General features: G+C 43.3%; 1 protein-coding gene across 2 annotated transcripts in view; it reads left to right on the top strand.

Annotated features, from left to right (window-relative positions):
- Positions 1–20,721, top strand: part of rad17 (RAD17 checkpoint clamp loader component) — a 34,339-nt gene that overhangs the window by 6,078 nt on the left and 7,540 nt on the right. For both annotated transcript variants that reach the window (XM_034199267.1, XM_034199266.1), the window contains exons 3-7: positions 1,401–1,622; positions 1,987–2,061; positions 17,609–17,753; positions 19,298–19,434; positions 20,088–20,140. In XM_034199267.1, coding sequence (XP_034055158.1) covers positions 1,401–1,622; positions 1,987–2,061; positions 17,609–17,753; positions 19,298–19,434; positions 20,088–20,140 — 632 coding nt within the window. The remainder of the gene's footprint in view (positions 1–1,400; positions 1,623–1,986; positions 2,062–17,608; positions 17,754–19,297; positions 19,435–20,087; positions 20,141–20,721) is intronic.

Genomic DNA, 20,721 nt, shown 5'->3' with positions numbered 1-20,721 from the left:
GGGCCAATGGCCCCCCCCCTGCTTCCGGCGCCCTTGCCCCACCCTCACTTTCCTCCCTCACGTCAACCAGGTCACAAAAAACGCTTTCTTCCATTTAAAGAACATCGCCCGCATTAGACCCTCCCTCTCATCGACCGCTGCTGAAACTCTGATCCATGTTATATCCATATAACATCCCGACTGGATTACTGCAACAGCATACTTTTTGGATCACCTGCATTCATACTAAAAAAACTTCAATATGTCCAAAACTCAGCTGCCCGCTTGCTCACCTCCACCCGACCACATCACCCCTATCCTCCATGACCTCCACTGGCTCCCCATCAAACACCACATTGACTTTAAAATATTACTTTTCACTTTCAAAGCCCTCAACAACCTTGCCCCCCCCTACCTCTGTGACCTCATCCAACGACACACCCCAGCACACCTCAGGTCTGCTGAAGCTAACCTACTGCAGCACATCAGGACAAAGCTCCGGACCTGGGGTGACAGGGCCTTCGCAGCAGCCTCCCCCACACTTGAGTCTGCCAACTCTCTCACATCATTCAAACAATCCCTCAAAACTCACATTTTCACTCTTGCCTTCAACTCCTAATCAACTAACCCCTTGCCCTTATTCCTCCTAGCTTAGCACTTTCTACTTTTGTTGTTATTTTGTTTTACTTGCTTGTAAGCGCTTTGAGCACCAGGAAAAGCGCTTTATAAATGTAATGTATTATTATATATATAGAATATTGAAGGATTTACCTACAATTGATTGCTCTAAAAGGATATTAACCATACTTCATTTCATATTTGTTCCCACTAATCTTTCACTTTATTTTTAATTTATCTTTCTTAATCTATCATTGTCCCATTTTTTTCATAGCAACAATTTAATGACAGGAGTACCTTAAGGCTTGTAGTGGAGATGTAGCAGCTCTTTGCTGAGAACACAAAGAACCCCCCCTCCTTCAGAAAAATGTTATTTAACTTCTGCTTCAATTCGTCTATGAATCAATTATGTTAGGCTAAATAAATAAATGTTGATCTATTGTATATCTATTTTAGATATCCACCTTCAATGTCCATGTACTGCCTGTTAATATTAAACTTTGTGCAAAATACACACATGTACAATATACCCTGGTGCAATTCACACTTTTCTGTATTTATATGGTCACTTAAAAAAAACTTTTATTCAACATGGTCTACCTATTTGATATTGACTTATTGTGTATTTTATGATTAATAACGTGTTCTTTTAAAAAGAAAAGTTCTATATTTAACTTTATTCCCTTCACTTTATCTGCACGATACTTCTGCAGTTGTAATAATGTAAATGTTCCCATTACAGGACAAATAGAGGAATTCTGATTCTGATGAAGTGTCTTGGTTTTGACTGTATTCTTTATTAGCTGAACCGCTGGGTGGACCCGTCCTTCGCTGAATTGCCAGAAGAAAGCTTTGCTGTGTCCAGAAGGAGAAAGGCTGTGAGCTCCAAGGCTGAGGTAAAGAAGCCCAGGAAGAGGGCAGGAGAGGCAGGCCGCTCAGAGCCCCCCACCCCCCCCCTGGTGAGAGAGCCCGCCCCCTGGGACCAGGATGAGTCCTGGGTGGACAGACACTCGCCCCGTTCACAGGTCAGCATCCTCACTCTTTCCATTTGTTCTGATCTCAGTGAATACATTCGGATACAGCTGCTGTGAATTCCTCAACTGTTCTAAACACATTGGCAATTTATTTTCACTATTACACTTTCAATACAGTATTAGCTCAATATCTTACAAAAACGATAGGTGGCTGATATGATTATATTCTTCATCATCATATTAAAATATTTCTGCTAAAGTACATTTTCTGTAAAGGCAGTTAACAATTTTTTTTTTGGCTACAACACTGAGATGTTTTTGGCCAACTATATGGCAAATTAAGACATTTCAAATCTAAATCCATAAGGCCCGCTAAATAATTATAATATTTGTTCTAAACTGTCTGTTTGTGTAGGCTGAGCTGGCTGTCCACAAGAAGAAGATCGAGGAAGTGGAGAGCTGGATAAAAGTTCACACAAACACATCAAAGGTACTGAATGTTTCATGATTTCAGTTACCAAAACTTCTACTTCCTTTCAAACAAAACAAGCTAATTCTAATGTGCTGTTGATGCTAACCTACTGCAGCAGGACTAAGCTAAGACTTAGCTCTGGACATGGGACCCCCCCCCTCCCTGTAGAACTCCCTTCACAGTGTCATAACGAAAGTCCAACACTCTGTCATCTATAAAAAACAACTCAAAACTCAACTTTCACTCTTGCCTTTGAACTATAGTCCTCTACCTCACCCCCTACTTTATTTTGTCTCAGAACTTTAGTAGCTTGCAAAGCATCTATGAGCACTGTGAAAAGGGCAATATAAATCTCAGGTATGAGTATTATTATGTACTTGGTCCTGTCTGGAGACCAAGGGTGCGTTTCACTTCGATTAAATGGATTCCTTGCGTCCCTCACTTGCGTTGTTTCCCTGCGACTAGTCCCTCCCACCAGGGAAGCATGGAGAGACGCAAGGAAACCACGAGAAGCAGGGAAATGAGTTTTAAGAGCAATGGGACTTTGTTTCGGAGCCCGGCCGGGCCCAGCCCGAAAAGGCAACGTGGGCAACACCTCCGCTTCTCCGTCCCGCGGGCCCACCACCTACGGGAAACAGCGATGGGGTCGGGTGCGCTGCCAGAAGGGTGGCAGTGAAAGCGGAGGGTCTCGACGGACCAGACCCGGGCGACAGAAGCTGGCTTTGGGGACGTGGAACGTCACCTCTCTGGGGGGGAAGGAGCCGGAGCTTGTGCGGGAGGTGGAGCGTTACCAGTTGGATCTGGTTGGGCTCACCTCCACGCACAGCGTCGGCTCTGGAACCTTACTTCTGGATAGGGGTTGGACTCTATTCTTCTCCGGAGTTGCTCAAGGTGTGAGGCGTCGGGTGGGTGTGGGGATACTCACAAGTCCCCGGTTGGGTGCTTCGTTGTTGGAGTTTACCCCAGTGGACGAGAGGGTCGCCTCCCTACGCCTGCGGGTTATGGGGGGGAAAACTCTGACTGTTGTGTGTGCTTATGCACCCAACAGCAGTTCAGAGTATACGGCCTTCTTGGAGACCCTGGAAAGAGTCCTGTATGGGGCTCCTGAAGGTGACTCTTTAATCTTGCTGGGAGACTTCAACGCACATGTGGGCAATGATGGAGACACTTGGAGGGGCGTGATTGGGAGGAACGGCCCCCCTGATCTGAACCGGAGTGGTGGTTTGTTACTGGACTTCTGTGCTAGTCATGGATTGGCCATAACAAACACCATGTTCGAACAAAAGGATGCTCATAAGTGTACGTGGTACCAGAGCACCCTAGGCAGAACGTCCATGATCGATTTCGTTATCGTATCATCGGACCTGAGGCCGTATGTTTTGGACACTCGGGTAAAGAGAGGGGCGGAGTTGTCAACTGATCACCATCTGGTGGTGAGTTGGGTCGAGTGGCGGGGGAAGCCTCTGGATAGACCTGGTAAGCCCAAACGTGTAGTTCGGGTGAAATGGGAACGTCTGGAGGAGGCCCAAGTTCAGGAGGCCTTCAACTCACACCTCCGGCGGAGCTTTTCGGGCATTCCTGTGGAGGTTGGGGACATTGGTGTTCAAAGCCTCTATTGCCGAAGCCGCGGCGGGGAGCTGTGGTCTCAAGGTCCTAGGTAACCCTCGAACCTCCTGGTGGACACCGGTGGTCAGGGAAGCCGTCCGACTGAAGAAGGAGGCCTTCAGGGATTTGTTATCCTGGGGTACTCCCGAGGCAGTTGCAAGGTGCCGACAGGCCCGAAGGGCAGCAGCCTCATCCGTGGCCGAGGCAAAGCAGCGGGTGTGGGAGAAGTTCGGAGAAGACATGGAGAAGGACTTTCGGGCGGCACCAAAGTTGTTCTGGAAAACTGTCCGACACCTCAGGAGGGGGAAGCAGGGAACCATCCAAGCTGTGTACAGTAAGGATGGGACGTTGTTGACCTCAACTGATGGAGTGTTAGGGCGTTGGATGGAACACTTTGAGGAACTCCTGAACCCGACAACTCCGCCCTCTATGTTAGAGGCAGAGCTGGAGTATGACGGGGGATCAACACCAATCTCCCGGGGGGAGGTCACTGAGGTCGTCAAACAACTCCACAGTGGCAAAGCCCCGGGGGTGGATGAGATCCGCCCAGAAATGCTGAAGGCTCTGGGTGTTGAGGGACTGTCATGGTTGACACGTCTCATCAACATTGCGTGGAAGTCGGAAACAGTACCGAAGGAGTGGCAGACCGGGGTGGTGGTTCCCCTTTTTAAAAAGGGGGATCAGAGGGTGTGTGCCAATTACAGAGGCATCACACTACTCAGCCTCCCCGGGAAAGTTTACTCTAATGGCGCGTTTCCACTCCACTTCGCTCGGTTTGGTTAGGCCTTATTAGGCCCGGCTCACTTTAATGCTGCGTTTCCATTACAGTTTAGGAACTGGGGCAGTTACTATAGTAACGCAGTGTAGGCGGAGCCGTGACGTCATCTTCAATGAGAGCCCCAGAAAAATAACACAGCCGTTAGCTGTTATCACTCAGAGCTCACAGCTCTTCATATCTGTTCAGAAACTTGACAAAAGTTAAACAAGTACAAACCACAGACTGCCATGGCGAATACAGTCGCTGGTTTATTTATGTCTGTATAGGCCGTTGTTGTGAGTGTGGACGGTCGGAGCATATATAACGTTAGCTTAGCCAAGCTACATTTAGAAAACACGCATTTTAAAAGGGTTTTTCGCCTGCCGTCTGTCTGCAGACTTGTCAAAGCATTAATTCATGGTTTTTACTAACCGGTATCAGTATGTTGTTACTTCGGCATCATTTTGAAACGTGTATTACAATGAATTCACGGTCAAATATGTTCATCTTGTTGTAGTTGTGGCCCCCTTGCCAGCGATTCTCTCTCTAGTTTAGCATACTCAGCCCGACTCAGCCTGGTTGTTCCTGGCCCTAGAACCACGATTTAGTCGGGCCAGAAAAAAGGTGAAAAAGTAGCCCCGGGCCAAAACTAGGCCAAGTGGAAACGCAACCAAAAACGGGCCCCGCACGGCTCGGCACGCTTAAAGCGAGCTACCCGCTGCAGTGGAAACGCGCCATAAGGTACTCGAAAGGAGGGTCAGGCCGATTGTCGAACCTCAGATTGAGGAGGAACAATGCGGATTCCGTCCTGTTCGTGGAACGACGAATCAGCTTTTTACTCTCGCAAGGATCCTGGAGGGGATCTGGGAGTACGCTTATCCGGTCTACATGTATTTTGTAGACTTGCAGAAGGCGTATGACCGAGTTCCCAGGGAGTTACTGTGGGAGGTGCTGCGGGAGTATGGGGTGAGGGGGTCTCTACTCAGGGCCATCCAATCTCTGTACTCCCAAAGCGAGAGCTGTGTCCGGGTCCTCGGCAGTAAGTCGGACCCATTTCCGGTGAGGGTTGGCCTCCGCCAGGGCTGCGCTTTGTCACCAATCCTGTTTGTAATATACATGGATCGGATTTCGAGGCGTAGTCATGGGTGAGGGGGTCTGCAGTTCGGTGGACTAAGGATTGCACCAATGCTTTTTGCAGATGATGTGGTTCTAATGGCTTCATTGGTCTGCGACCTTCAGCACTCACTGGATCGGTTCGCAACCGAGTGTGAAGCGGCTTGGATGAGGATCAGCACCTCCAAATCTGAGGCCATGGTTCTCAGCAGGAAACCGATGGACTGTCCACTCCAAGTAGGGAATGAGTCCTTACCCCAAGTGAAGGAGTTAAAGTATCTCGGGGTCTTGTTCTCGAGTGAGGGAATAATGGAGCGTGAGATGGACTTATAAGTCCGGACCTGAACCCATGGCTGAACCCATGGCAAGTTGTGTGAGTAACTAAAGCGAACTTATTGTGAGCTAATTATCAATTGAAAATAAACTCATAATCAACTCAAATTCAAACTCGTCAGGTTTATTGTGCTCCCTTCCAACTTGTGTCTACATTTCTCTACAAAGTACAAATGTAAAAAAAGCACTTTTTGCCACTTAGTCTACTAATGACTTATGACAGCAACTACAGTGAACTACTACAAAGTTCAAACATTTATTTCATTTACCAAACTAAAGTAACCAAACAGTCCCTGAGCTGACTGAGCCTAAATCCCTAAAACTTTGCTGAATGGTAGAGTGTAAAGTAGACTAGTATACGTATTACACTGTTACACACCTACTATACAGCAGTGGCGAACCGTCAGGGCCTTCAAGGTATTCAGAGAATACCCTGGAACACTCAGATAAAACAAACAAAAAATCGATTTAATTATATAAATAAAATGTATATAAAATTAATAAATGAGAATCGTATCTGTGTTGTTGATCTGTAATATTACAGTGTTACGTTGATTTGTTTGTCCTTCTCGGACACTACGCATTTCAGTGGTTTTGTGTTAGAAAAGAAAGCAACCAATCAGATCTTGTTCTGGGTCTCTGGGTAAAATATCCTTCAAGGTATTCTACATCCTTGATCGAATGCCCTGGCCGTTGCACTGAATGAGAGCGTACGTTTGGACTGACAGTTTGATCAACCAATCATATATTGATTTGTAGCCAATGGGCGTATTCTTTCAGAGTTTCCCTCGGTTCCAGCGTATTCTAGAAGGCTCGCTAGTTAACTGGCTCAAGACAGAGGATCTAGAGATGAATGCGACGAAGCAATTCATGCCGTTTTATTGTTTTTAACGTTGAAATGACAAGTGCAACAGGTGAAGATGAAGTTGTTGTGGAATTGTTGTGAGTACCCTTTTCAAGACGACAATTCAGTGAAAAGACGGACATTATAATGCCGCGGGGGGGGGGGGGGGGCGGCGGTCGGTGGGGGGTGTGTGTGTCTATAGAAGGTCCAGTTGTGATAGACACGGTTCGCCACTGCCTAACAGTATACACTGTAGTGACTGTACAGTCAGAGTGTACTGTCTGTACACCATGTCTTTTCTACAACTCTACATGTGTACATTATACAGTACATACTACATAAATAGTGATGTACACATACATACTGTTAGAAATTAAAATCAATGTTGATATGGCGTAATTTGAATTAAATACACTATTTAATTTAAATCAGTTTTATTCTGAAAAAAAACGGAAGTTCACACTAATTTAATACTTTTATTCTGAAAATTCTTCACTTCCGGTTAGCATTAGCATGTGGCGAAATGCTACGTTTTCAAACGGTGAATCGAAGGTGAAATGACATGTGATGTTGTACACTGAGCACACTGGGATTAGCACTCATTTATTGACGCTGAATAACGTTTATCAGGGAATGTTTAAATAACCACAGACACCAACCTGGGCTGATGGGAGATGAGGAGAGCGCCTCCTTTTGAAATTTAATTTGTACACCACCGCATCTTTTGTGTAATTAAATGCTGTTAACTTTTATAAGCTTCCCTTGACTCTTTTCAGTCTCTCCTGCCTTCAGGGAGGTTTTAGATGGTTTATAACAAAAAGGAGAATATACGTAAGTGCTAGTTTTTTTGCGAGTCCAAGTACCGGTTCCCGACGTTCCGGTTTTAACCGGACTTGAACCGAAACTCCAGTACTGGTTCGGTGTACCGGTACGCAGCACTACGCACAGCTGATCGTCTGACAGCAACCAGATCAGTGCATGCGCTGCATCGTCCAATCAGTGAGCGATACACAGTAAGGGGGCGGGGCGAGTGTCTGAGGATTTCACCGGAGGATGGTCTGGTAGTTCCTCGATTATCGCTCCTCCGTTATCGCTCCTCGATCCTCCGGAAAAAATAAGGCCACTGGGACGGTACTCAAGATGGCGCAGACAAATCAACTTCCGGTGATACCGAGCCCGAGGAGCGAGGAAATGAAAAATAAGAGAAATGAAACGCACCCCAAGAAGTGTCAAGAGCTGACCTTTTGGTCTGAGCTACAATAACCTAAACACATGAACATGCTGTTTGTGGTGGTCAAAGTGTAGGTGTAGCTTGGCTCCTCTCTGTTACCAGAGATGGAAAAAGTACACACATCCTTCACTCAACTAGAAGTACAGATACTCTTGTTTAAACATACTCTGGTAAAAGTACTTACTAAACTTTTTCACTCTAGTAAAAGTGAAGAAGCATGTGCTTTTAAATGTACTTAAATAATAATAATAATTCATTACATTTGTATTAGAGCGCTTTGAGCACAATTCGCTTTATATTACACATTACACATATTAGACATGTAACAGTTATTACTTAAGTAAAAAGTAGCCAAAACTACAACTGTTTAAAGCAGGGGTTCCCAAAGTGGGGGTCGCGAGATGATTACAAAAGAAAAATTGTAAATAAAAAAAATTAATTCAATCAATTTTTTTTTACATTATTATTAATAATAGCGTTTGCATAGACATTTCAGGGGCGGACTAGCCATCTGTATAATTTCTCACTAGCGCAGTGTTTCTCAAACTTTTTCATACCAAGCACACTTAACCAATAAAAAAACACTCAGGTTTTACACCTCTTATGAAATGTAGACTACATTTATTACAGAGTTTATGTCAGAGACAACAGACTACTGAGAGATATGCAATATACACCGCATGTAGTATGACACAAAACTCCACTGTGGATTTTCAAAACAAAATACAGTAAAACTATGGTCGCAGGCCCAAGTTTAACTCTGAGGGTCTGCCTACAAAACAAAAATAAAAACGTTTATGTAGCCCCAACAACAGCCTCTGATCATCAACAGACTTCATGCAATGCTTCATCGGATGCATATATTAGATAATAATCTCTATCTAACTCCTAACATCTAAATCTACTTCCAGCATGGATAAATGTTCATCAAATACATCCATTGTTTTTTTTATACGCTTCTTGAAAAACACATCGTTTTTCTAGAACAGATTACAAATCGCCTGAAAATGGTACAGACAAGTGGCAACATGTTTGATGAAGGTGTTGCGCTGGGCTATATCATGCAATCGAAAGTGAAACTTAAGCTCGCTCCATTACGGAGATATTCCTGCGAGAGTGCGGAAAACTTAACGTAGGCGCCCTGTGACCATCAGATTTGACGACGCTGATTGGCTGAAATTATGTTTTGGCGCCATAGTTTAAAGATAACAACAGTTGGCTTCTGCTGCACTTGCTGCACTCTTGTCCGGGCGCTGTGCATAGCGCCCAGATGAGAGAGGGTAATGATACACGGGCAAGGCCAGGCAGGAAACATGTGACTTATCAGTAACTTTAGACATCGTAACACAATTTTAAACGAGATTTTATTGTAGATTATACATTTTACTGATGTATAATATTTACCTTGTTTCTCCCGCTACTCCATCGCTATCAGAACCAGACGGCCTACTTGGCTCCGAGGCCCCCGCAGCCGGCACCGCTGCCGCTCGGTACAGAACTCATCTGTCCTTCCTCCTCATCCTGGCCTACAGGTTTAAAATAACCTGTAAGCTTCGGCATTTTTTGTAATAGCTGCTTGTCTCGAAACTCCTTTTCCCTCAACAATTTCCTTTTCAGAGTGCCACTCTCAAACTTTTTCTTCTCCGACATTTTCTCCTAAACAACCTTCATCTGTCACTCAATCACTCGCAATTTGAATACGTCACAAGTGAAACATGTTCTCATTCTGATTGGCTGTTAAGTGGTGCCCACTGACTGTTTCAGAGGCATCATTTTTGAGAAAAAGAGATATTTTCGTTTGGATTACTGGTCTGGGGGTAGCTCACGAGTGTGTGTGTGTGTGTGTGTATACGTTTGTGTATTTTTGCGTTTGTGTGTATTGTGTTTGTTTCCCGGGGAATACCCTCACGAGAAACACCCGCTGTTGTTATGCCTGCTGTGACGTCAAGTTATTCCGTTCTCCGCTTGTAATTGTGCCGTTACAAGCTTCAAAGTTGTATTTATCATCTGAATTTGCTGAAACAAGTTTAATATTCTGAAAGCCAAGACTTTGTTTATTTGAAACCAGATGAAAACAAACTGTAACGGACCCTGCCGTGTTATCTATGATTACTATACGCCTTACATTCATAATTTCAGCGGAGGGAGGGGAACAGCAGAGTGGCGAGGGAGAGCTGTCTTCTTCCCTTTACAAGCTTCAAAAATGTATTTATCGTGCGATTTTGGAAATAAAAGTTTCATATTCTGAAAGCCAAGACTTTGTTTATTTAAAATAAAAAATAAACATCCGAAATAAAATTGGCTCATGATAGGCCCCCGATCTCCATAGGCCCCTGGGCTTCAGCCCAGGTCAGCCCGTGCATTAAGGCGGCCCTGGCCACGCAAGGCGAAAACTCAGCTGGCAACGAGTGCAAGGGTAGCTCAGAAGCTAACGCTACCACTGACAACACCGATAATGCTATCCTACAAGCAATAAATGGCCTGAAGACAGAGTTTTCATCTAAACTGGATGGGCTACTTTCAGCCGTCAACAGCGTTAAAAGTGAGCTGACCAGATGTCAGAAGAGAATATCCGAGACTGAGGAGAGAATATCAAACACCGAAGATGACGTCGTCTCCCTGCAGAGGAGAGCCGTGAGCTAAGGAGAACAAGTTGCCAAGCTTACCTCGAAACTGGACAGCTCTGAGAACAGGAGCAGAATATCCAATTTACGATTGGTGAATTTACCTGAAGCGGCAGAAGGGGAGGATATTTGCGCATTCCTGGAATCCTGACTCCCCGATGCCTTGAGATTAGCGCCTCTCCTATTGTTATCGAGCGAGCCCATCGGCTCTCTGGCCCTAAACTTGCTAATGGCCCGCCTAGACCACTGATCATAAAGTTCCTTAATTACAAGGATAAAGTCCTCATTCAGAATGCTGCAAGACAAATGGGTAAAATATTCTACAAAGATCGCCAAGTGATGCTGTTCCCGGATGACGGGGCGGCTTGCCCCTACCTTACCTATATTCTTTCCTGATAAATAATTGTTTTGGCTGTTTTGTCTTAACTGAGTTTGAAATTAACCACATGAACACCGCTTATATATATGTGAGTTTCGGAGCGGATGCCCCAATAATAATTTACATTTTTACAATTGCCAGTTTACAAGGCAACACAGGCAAGCTCTCCATTTTTTTCAATGTTTTTCTTTCTTTGCTTTGGGAGTCAAGTGGGCAGCAAAAGGCGATGCCCCCTTGGAGGCTCAATTTGTTTATTTTTTTATTGGTAAATTATACAACGCTTCCATTGGTTGGAATATAATTCTTATTTGAATTCAAGCTATTCACTGTGAACCTTAATGTTCAAAGTTTACAATATTTGTTCTTGCAAAAGTTAGGAATTGGGTAATGTTGCTGTTATCGTGAACAAATGGCACTTTTGGTGTTTGGGAAAGAGATGGGAGGGGGGATGTATTTGTGTGGGTTCTGAAAGTGTTAATCTGTAACACGTTGCAGGGGGAGGGTAAAAGAGGGGACAAAGGACAGCCCACTACAGTGTGCAGGTCTGGTGGTAGGTTGGTCATGTCGGAGGTGGTAAGAGGGAGGGGAGATTTTTCTGTAGATCTCAGGGGGAAATGTATGTTAGAGGGTTGGGGTTTTATGTGTACTTATGTGTTGGAATATACAGTGGGGCAAAAAAGTATTTAGTCAGCCACCAATTGTGCAAGTTCTCCCACTTAAAAAGATGAGAGGCCTGTAATTTTAATCCTAGGTATGCCTCAACTATGAGAGACAAAATGAGAAAAGAAAATCCAGAAAATCACATTTTTAAAGAATTTATTTGCAAATTATGGTGGAAAATAAGTATTTGGTCAATAACAAAAGTTCATCTCAATACTTTGTTATATACCCTTTGTTGGCAATGACAGAGGTCAAACGTTTTCTGTAAGTCTTCACAAGGTTTTCACACACTGTTGCTGGTATTTTGGCCCATTCCTCCATGCAGATCTCCTCTAGAGCAGTGATGTTTTGGGGCTGTCGCTGGGCAACACAGACTTTCAACTCCCTCCAAAGATTTTCTATGGGGTTGAGATCTGGAGACTGGCTAGGCCACTCCAGGACCTTGAAATGCTTCGTACGAAGCCACTCCTTCGTTGCCCGGGCGGTGTGTTTGGGATCATTGTCATGCTGAAAGACCCAGCCACGTTTCATCTTCAATGCCCTTGCTGATGGAAGGAGGTTGTCACTCAAAATCTCACGATACATGGCCCCATTCATTCTTTCCTTTACACGGATCAGTCGTCCTGGTCCCTTTGCAGAAAAACAGCCCCAAAGCATGATGTTTCCACCCCCATGTTTCACAGTAGGTATGGTGTTCTTTGGATGCAACTCAGCATTCTTTCTCCTCCAAACACGTCTAGTTGAGTTTTTACCAAAAAGTTCTATTTTGGTTTCATCTGACCATATGGCATTCTCCCAATCCTCTTCTGGATCATCTAAATGCTCTCTAGCAAACTTCAGACGGGCCTGGACATGTACTGGCTTAAGCAGGGGGACACGTCTGGCACTGCAGGATTTGAGTCCCTGGCGGCGTAGTGTGTTACTGATGGTAGCCTTTGTTACTTTGGACCCAGCTCTCTGCAGGTCATTGACTAGGTCCCCCCGTGTGGTTCTGGGATTTTTGCTCACCGTTCTTGTGATCATTTTGACCCCACGGGGTGAGATCTTGCGTGGAGCCCCAGATCGAGGGAGATTATCAGTGGTCTTGTATGTCTTCCATTTTCTAATAATTGCTCCCACAGTTGATTTCTTCACACCAAGCTGCTTACCTATTGCAGATTCAGTCTTCCCAGCCTGGTGCAGGTCTACAATTTTTTGTTTCTGGTGTCTTTTGACAGCTCTTTGGTCTTGGCCATAGTGGAGTTTGGAGTGTGACTGTTTGAGGTTGTGGACAGGTGTCTTTTATACTGATAACGAGTTCAAACAGGTGCCATTAATACAGTTAACAAGTGGAGGACAGAGGAGGCTCTTAAAGAAGAAGTTACAGGTCTGTGAGAGCCAGACATCTTGTTTGTTTGTAGGTGACCAAATACTTATTTTACCGAGGAATTTATCAATTCATTCATTAAAAATCCTACAATGTGATTTCCTGGATTCTTTCCCCCCATTCTCTCTCTCATAGTTGTGTGTAGTGTACCTAGGATGAAAATTACAGGCCTCTCTCATATTTTTAAGTGGGAGAACTTGCACAATTGGTGGCTGACTAAATACTTTTTTGCCCCACTGTATGTCCTTTTTTACACGTATTTTGTTAGGGCAGCATTGTTTATCCACTCACTATTACAGTCACTGAACAACCTATAAAACACAATATATGGTCGATCGAGGTATGTCTAAATCTATGAAGGTTAAGGTTACATCTTGGAATTGCAGGGGCTTGGGTAAATTAACTAAAGTGAAGCAGGTACTTAGTAGATTTTTAATGTGGCCCTGAACCCACAAATAGACAAATCTACTGGATTCGACACGTCCCATATTAGAGCTAGAAAATCTATATTACATTTTATGAAGGATTTGAGCTTATCAGAAATCTGGCGGGAACTGAACCCAAACAATATAGAATATTCTTGTCACTCTAGCACACATAAAACCTATTCACGGATAGATTACTTTCTAATATCAACACAGATGAGATATAAAATGTAAAGACTGCAACTATGATGCCATAGTGTTATCTGATCATGCCTCGATACCTTTTACATATGTAGATTCTAAACTGGTTAATAGCCCTCCGAGATGGCGTTTTCATATAAACTGGCTACAGGACCCGGCTTTTATAAACTTTATTGGGAAACAAATAGATATGTTTTTTTAAATGAACACAAGTCAGACCTCGGCTTGTATCAGATGGGAAGCTTTTAAAGCCTTCTTGGGAGGACAGATTATAAGTTTTACGTCTCCTAAATTAAAACGCATCCGTCAAAAACTGGAAAAGCTGGATTATAAAATTAAAGTGCGAGAGAAAGACAAGTTTATGGATAGCTCAGAAAACCCACATCAGGAACTATTACTTCTTAAGGCTGAATACAATCAAATATCTGCTGAGAGGGCTGCGAATAGCTTGTTGAAGCTTAAACATAATTTGTATGATCAGGGAGAAAAAACTGGGAGACTTCTGGCCTGGAGAATTAAACAGCTACAATCAGAAAGAGCTATTAATGCAATCGAAAATTCTAAGGGAGATGTGACTGTGGATCCTGAAGAAATAAATGTAACCTTTAGACAATTCTATGAAACGTTATACTCCTCAGAATATCCGCCTAATTCGGACGCTCAAACTTCATTTTTGGATAATTTAAAATTCCCAAGTGTCTCAAATGAAGAAAAAATCAACCTGGACTCTGATTTGTCAACGGAGGAAATTATAGAAGCAATTGATGCCATGAATGCTGGCAAAGCAGCTGGTCCTGATGGATTACCAATCGATATTTATAAGAAATTCAAGAGGAAACTTTTAACTCCAATTATAGAAAGGCTTCAGGAATCCTATAAAAACGGGTCACTCCCTCCCTCATTGAGAGGTGCCATGATCATTTTAATTTTAAAACCCATAAATGCCAATCTTTCCGTCCAATCTCACTTCTAAATTCGGACATTAAAATTCTCTGCAAAGTATTAGCACGTAGATTGGAGTCTGTTCTCCCTGTCATTATAGATATGGATCAAAATGGATTTGTTAAAGGGAGACAAGGCTTTCGTAACGTACGGACAGTGTTAAATTACTTCACGAGAGGAAAGACGCGCCAGACACTGCTCTGCGATCAGTCGATGCCGAAAAGGCGTTAGATAGAATAGAATGGTCTTTTCTATATGCAACACTATACCGTTTTGGATTTGGGACTGCTTTCTGTAATTGGGTAAGGTTATTGTACACTCAACCCACAGCTGAAATTCTGACTAACAATATTATTTCTCAACCATTTAATATTAATAGGGGGGTCAGACAGGGGTGCCCTTTGTCACCCCTCCTATTTATACTTGCCATAGAACCCTTCGCCATAGCAGTCAGGACACACAAGAATATTTCAGGTGTCAGGTTGGGACAGCTAGAACATCGCATAGCTCTTTTCGCGGACAACGTCATTTTGTTCCTCACAGATTTAGCTAATTCAATTCCAGCTTTACTAAATGTAATTAAAACGTTTGGATTATTTGCAGGTTATAAGGTGAATAATGGAAAATCCTCCATAATGTTCTTGAATGGAAAAGAAAGATGCAATCCTATGGACCATGTGTCCTCATTCAACTCAACAGACTCTTTTACCTACCTAGGTATACATATAGTGCCTGATGTGGGAACAATTGTAAAAAACAATTATGATCCTGCTCTTGAATCAATTTATAAATCACTGGAAAGATGGTCTAATATGCCAATTTCTTTAATAGGGCGAATAAATATACTGAAAATGAATATCCTTCCAAAACTATTGTACCTGTTTCAAAACATACCTTTACCTGCCACTATCGCATTTCACTAAATTGAGGAAAACATGTTCGCATTTCATTTGGAATAATAGACGACACAGGCTACGTTTGACGTTATTATACTTACCGTATGACAGAGGAGGACTCAAACCTCCTAACTTCCAGTGGTATTACTGGGCCGCCCAATTACGCAGCATAATGTATTACTTCTCCCCCGACCCAGTCCCAGCGTGGGTAGACATTGAAGCCTTTTCACTTACCCCTAAATTGCCACTTAACTCATACATGTATTCTGCCAATGTTAAAAAGCTCAGGGAACAAACATCTAACCCATTTGTATTGAATATGATCAATGTTTGGTATAAAATTCAAGATGTACTAGGGGGAAAATCGTCAATGTCCCGTTTTACCCCAATCTGGGGAAATGAACAATTTAAACCATGAAGAATGGAGCAAGGTTTCCATCATTGAGCAACGAAAGGTCTAATAAAGATAGGAGATATGTTTCAAGATGAAACGTTGATGTAATTTGAACAGTTGCGTACTAAATTTGGCCTTTCAAATAGCAGTTTTATAAATACTTACAGGTACGAAGCTTTATAACTGCATCCCGCAAACAGTTATTAACTCCCCCACCACTTTCTGAACTGGAACGATTGATCTCTGATAATTGTCATGGGAAAAGGCTTATTTCAGGGCTTATTTCAGTGCTATATGACGTTTTTAACTCCACTGAATCCTCTACCGACCGGCTTAACGCCTGGAAGGGAGATATACAGGAGGATATTTCCTTGGATGACTGGGGTGTGATATCAGTGGCGAACCGTGTCTATCACAACTGGACCTTCTGTAGACACCATGGTAGACACACACACGACACACACGACACACCCCCCGCCGCCGCCGCCCCCCTCCGCGGCAACATTTATAATGTCCGTCTGTTCACAGAATTGTCGTCTTGAAAAGGGTACTCACAACAATTCCGCAACAACTTCATCTTCACCTGTTGCACTTGCCATTTCAACGTTAAAAACAATAAAACGGCATGAATTGCTTCGTCACATTCATCTCTAGATCCTCTGTCTCGAGCCAGTTAACTAGCGGGCCTTCTAGAATACCCTGGAACCGAGGGGAACTCTGAAAGAATACGCCCATTGGCTACAAATCAATATATGATTGGTTGATCAAACTGTCAGTCCAAACGTACGCTCTCATTCAGTGCAACGGCCAGAGCATTCGATCAAGGATGTAGAATACCTTGAAGGATATTCTACCCAGAGACCCAGAACAAGATCTGATTGGTTGTTTTCTTTTCTAACACAAAACCACTGAAATGCGTAGAGCATGGTCCGAGAAGGACAAACAAATCAACGTAACACTTTAATATTACAGATCAACAACACAGATACCATTATCATTTATTCATTTTATTACATTTTATTTATATAATTAAATCGATTTTTTGTTTGTTTTATCTGAGTGTTCCAGGGTATTCTCTGAATACCTTGAAGGCCCTGACGGTTCACCACTGTGTGATATGTACTGAGGCACATAGACAAACTGCGAATACCAGATTAAGATTGCTACACCACAACTGGCTGATGCGCACGTACATAACACCTGTGAAATTACATCAGTTTAATAATAACATTCCAGATATATGTACTAAGTGTGAACAGTCTAAAGGGACACTTTTTCCCTTTTTCAACATGCTAAGAAATAACAATGGGAATCCATGAGAGCGATATGGTTGAATGGAAAAGTAAAGTACTTCTTAAACTGCTGTGACTGTACACTTTTTAGGATAATGTTGCTACTGCCCAATTTTATTTTATTTTTAAATTTAATTTCATTAATGTCTCTTATTTTTATTATATATTTCAATTTTATTTTTGTAATGATGTCTTTTCTTTGTCTCTGTTTTTCACATCATTTGTTTCATTTTAATGTTTTGTTGTCGTAAGTGTTGTAAGGGATGGTGTGTCTTGTTGTTTAAAAGAATGACAAATGAATAAACATATTGTTTAAAAAAACAAAAAAAACAAGCCTGTTTTGAAAATGTAAGTCGAAAGTACAGGTATTTGTTTAAAAAATATAAGGAGTAAAGTGAAACGTTGTCAGAAAAGTAAATAGTTGAGTAAAGTACTGATACAAGAAAAATCTTCTTAAGTACAGCACAAAGTATTTGTACTTCACTACTTCCCACCTGTGTCAGTTACAGGGTGGTGTGTTGTTGCTGACGGGACCCTCGGGCTGTGGGAAGACTGCCACAGTCAAGGTTCTATCTCTGGAGCTGGACCTCAGGGTTCAGGAGTGGACTAACCCCTCCAACGAGGAGCCATACAGCAGCACTCAGCATGGTGAGGAGGAAGCCCCCTGTCCTACCACTGTCACACTAACAATACAGGCCATTATCATTCACCTCAGAGAGGATTGCCTTTCTGATGGAAAAACTCCCCTTATCTGTATTCATTTAAGGTGGCGTGGGGGGGAACTAGGTATTTAAGGAAGATGTTTTTTTGTTGAACTGAAACTGAGACGTTATGTGGATTATTGCTAAGGATTGAGAGTGGACCTTATCATCCATCCATCCATCCATCTTCTCCCGCTTATCCGTGGTCGGGTCGCGGAGGTAGCAGTTCCAGCAGAGAGCCCCAAACGTTACTTTCCCTGGCCACATCAACCAGCTCTGACTGGGGGATCCCAAGGCGCTCCCAGGCCAGCAAAGAGATATTACATTACATTACATTACATTGCATTTAGCTGACGCTTTTATCCAAAGCGACTTACAATAAGTACATTCGACCAGGAAGACACAACCTTGAAGAAAACAGAATCATATAAGTACATCAGGTTTCATAGAGCCAAACATTTCAAGTGCTACTCAACTGGCTTTAGATAAGCCAGTCCTTTATTAGTATAAAAGTGCTTCGTTAATAGTTCTATCGCTCGAAGTGGAGTCGAAAGAGATGAGTTTTCAGTTTGCGCCGGAAGATGTGCAAGTTATCTGCTGTCCTGATGTCAATGGGGAGCTCATTCCACCATCCTGGAGCCAGGACAGCAAACCCACGTGTTTTCGCCGATGGGAACTTGGGTCCCCCTCGCAGCGAGGGTGCAGCGAGTCGTTTGGCTGATGCAGAGCGTAGTGCACGTGCTGGGGTGTACGGTTTAACCGTACACCCCACCGTATAATCCTGTATAATCCCTCCACCTGGTCCTAGGTCTACCCCTTGGTCTCTTCCCAGCTGGAACACCTCCCTAGGGAGGCGCCCAGGTGGCATCCTAACTAGGTGCCCGAACCACCTCAACTGGCTCCTTTCGACGCGAAGGAGGAGCGGTTAAACTCCGAGTCCCTCCCGGATGACCGAACTTCTCACCTTATCCCTAAGGGAGACACCAGCCACCCTGCGGAGAAAACCCATCTCGGCCGCTTGTATCCGCGATCTCGTTCATGACCATAGGTGAGGGTAGGAACGAAAAATGGCCAGGTAGACAGAGAGTTTTGCCTTCTGGCTCAGCTCCCTTTTCGTCACAATGGTGCGGTAAAGCGACTGCAGTACCGCTCCGATTCTCCGGCCCATCTCACACTCCATTGTTCCCTCACTCGAGAACAAGACCCCGAGATACTTGAACTCCTTCACTTGGGGTAAGCAAGCGCCCCTCATCCCAATCCACCCACACCGCAGTATTATTTTCTTTTTTTTTACCCAAAAAATATATTGTATATTATCGGGGCTATTAATACTGGTATCGGGTTTATCGGGATGACGTCATAATTCCTAATATCGGACCGATAATTATCGTGCACCACTAATTAAAAGCGATGTGCACACTGTGTTTTATTCAAATGTGTGAATTGCCAGGATTCTTTCTGATGTGTCTCTATTTCTAAAAAAAAATTCAGAATGGAGGACAAATGGTTTGTCCTTCACCTCCCAGTTAACCCAGTTCCAGGACTTCCTTCTCCGAGCAAACAAATACAAGTGCCTGAAGATGGTTGGTGATGGTGGAGCTACAGACAGGAAGTTCATACTGGTGGAGGTTTGTACTACACTGAAGACATTGTTCCCTTTCTTTTATTTAATGCACCTGCGATGTGTTTTGCTTAACTGAGTCTCTATAACTGTCTTTCTTTGTTATGCACTTCTCATGTTGTATGGACGTGATGACATTTAAAGACTGTAGATTTTGTAACAGCTCTGCCACAGTTTTTATGATCCCTGAAGCTAAAGTATTTAGCTCCAACTATGCAACTGGTGAGGGTTTTCAAAGCCCATTGACATGCTCCACTGTATTTAAAAAGACTAAAGTTCTCTCTGACTGTTGAAATGCTGTACTGTTCATATTCTGTTCATGTTTTGTTGTTGTCATGTATTAACCCTCTTATTGTATCATCTGATGATACCAGATACATTGCAGGGGTAGACATTAAGGGAAACAATCCACATTGTAACCACTGGCACAGGAGCATTCGTCCATAATTGTGACGAATAGTAATTTATTTACAAACTAGATTGTAATCAATGAGCTCTTCCTCATTTTCCTCCTCGGCATATTCTCAATTTTTCCTTTATCTTTATTTTCACATCTTTATTTAGCCTTTATCTATTTCAGTGATTGTTGCAAAGCTGCTTTGTTTAGATCTCTTTTCACACACCTGAGACAACACTTGACACTCACATGTCCCTCCTCAGGATTTCCCTAACCAGTTCTACAGGCAGCCTGACAGCCTGCACGATATCCTCAGGTGAGTTTACACTGTGCACTTCTTTCACACAGAAACTCCAGCACTGCTGTTTAACTTTGCAGCTTTCATTGCCCTCATTTCAGTGTAAATGGGAATTATAGGGGGCTTGAAACCTTTCTTGCCACCTTGGAGACATTTGTTCCTCAGCATTAGGAATTGAGTGTCTTTTTATAAAATACTTCCTAAAGGACACACAGTAGTCTATCAGGTGTCTATTTAAAGAGTGGAGCTGAAATTAGTCCCATACCCGGAAATTAGTCAACAAGTCGATGTTTTTCATATCAGATTTCGGTTAGATGTCCTAAATAAGGTTTGTGTTCAATTCCAGCTTACAAAAAGTGTGTGTGTGTGTGTGTGGTGTGTGTGTGTGTGTGTGTGTGTGTGTGGTGTGTGTGGTGTGGTGTGTGTGTGTGTTGTGTGGGTGTGTGTGTGTGTGTGTGTGTGTGTGTGTGTAGTGTGTGTGTGTGTGTGTGTGTGTGTGTGTGTGTGTGTGTGTGTGTGTGTGTGTGTGTGTGTGTGTGTGTGTGTGTGTGTGTGTGTTTGTGTTGTGTGTGTGTGTGTGTGTGTTGTGTGTGTGTGTG

This window comes from Gymnodraco acuticeps, unplaced genomic scaffold (genome assembly GCF_902827175.1).
Source record: "Gymnodraco acuticeps unplaced genomic scaffold, fGymAcu1.1, whole genome shotgun sequence".
NCBI lineage: Eukaryota > Metazoa > Chordata > Actinopteri > Perciformes > Bathydraconidae > Gymnodraco > Gymnodraco acuticeps.
Note: the sequence above shows the minus strand (reverse complement) of the source record. Positions and strands in the feature narration are given on the sequence as shown.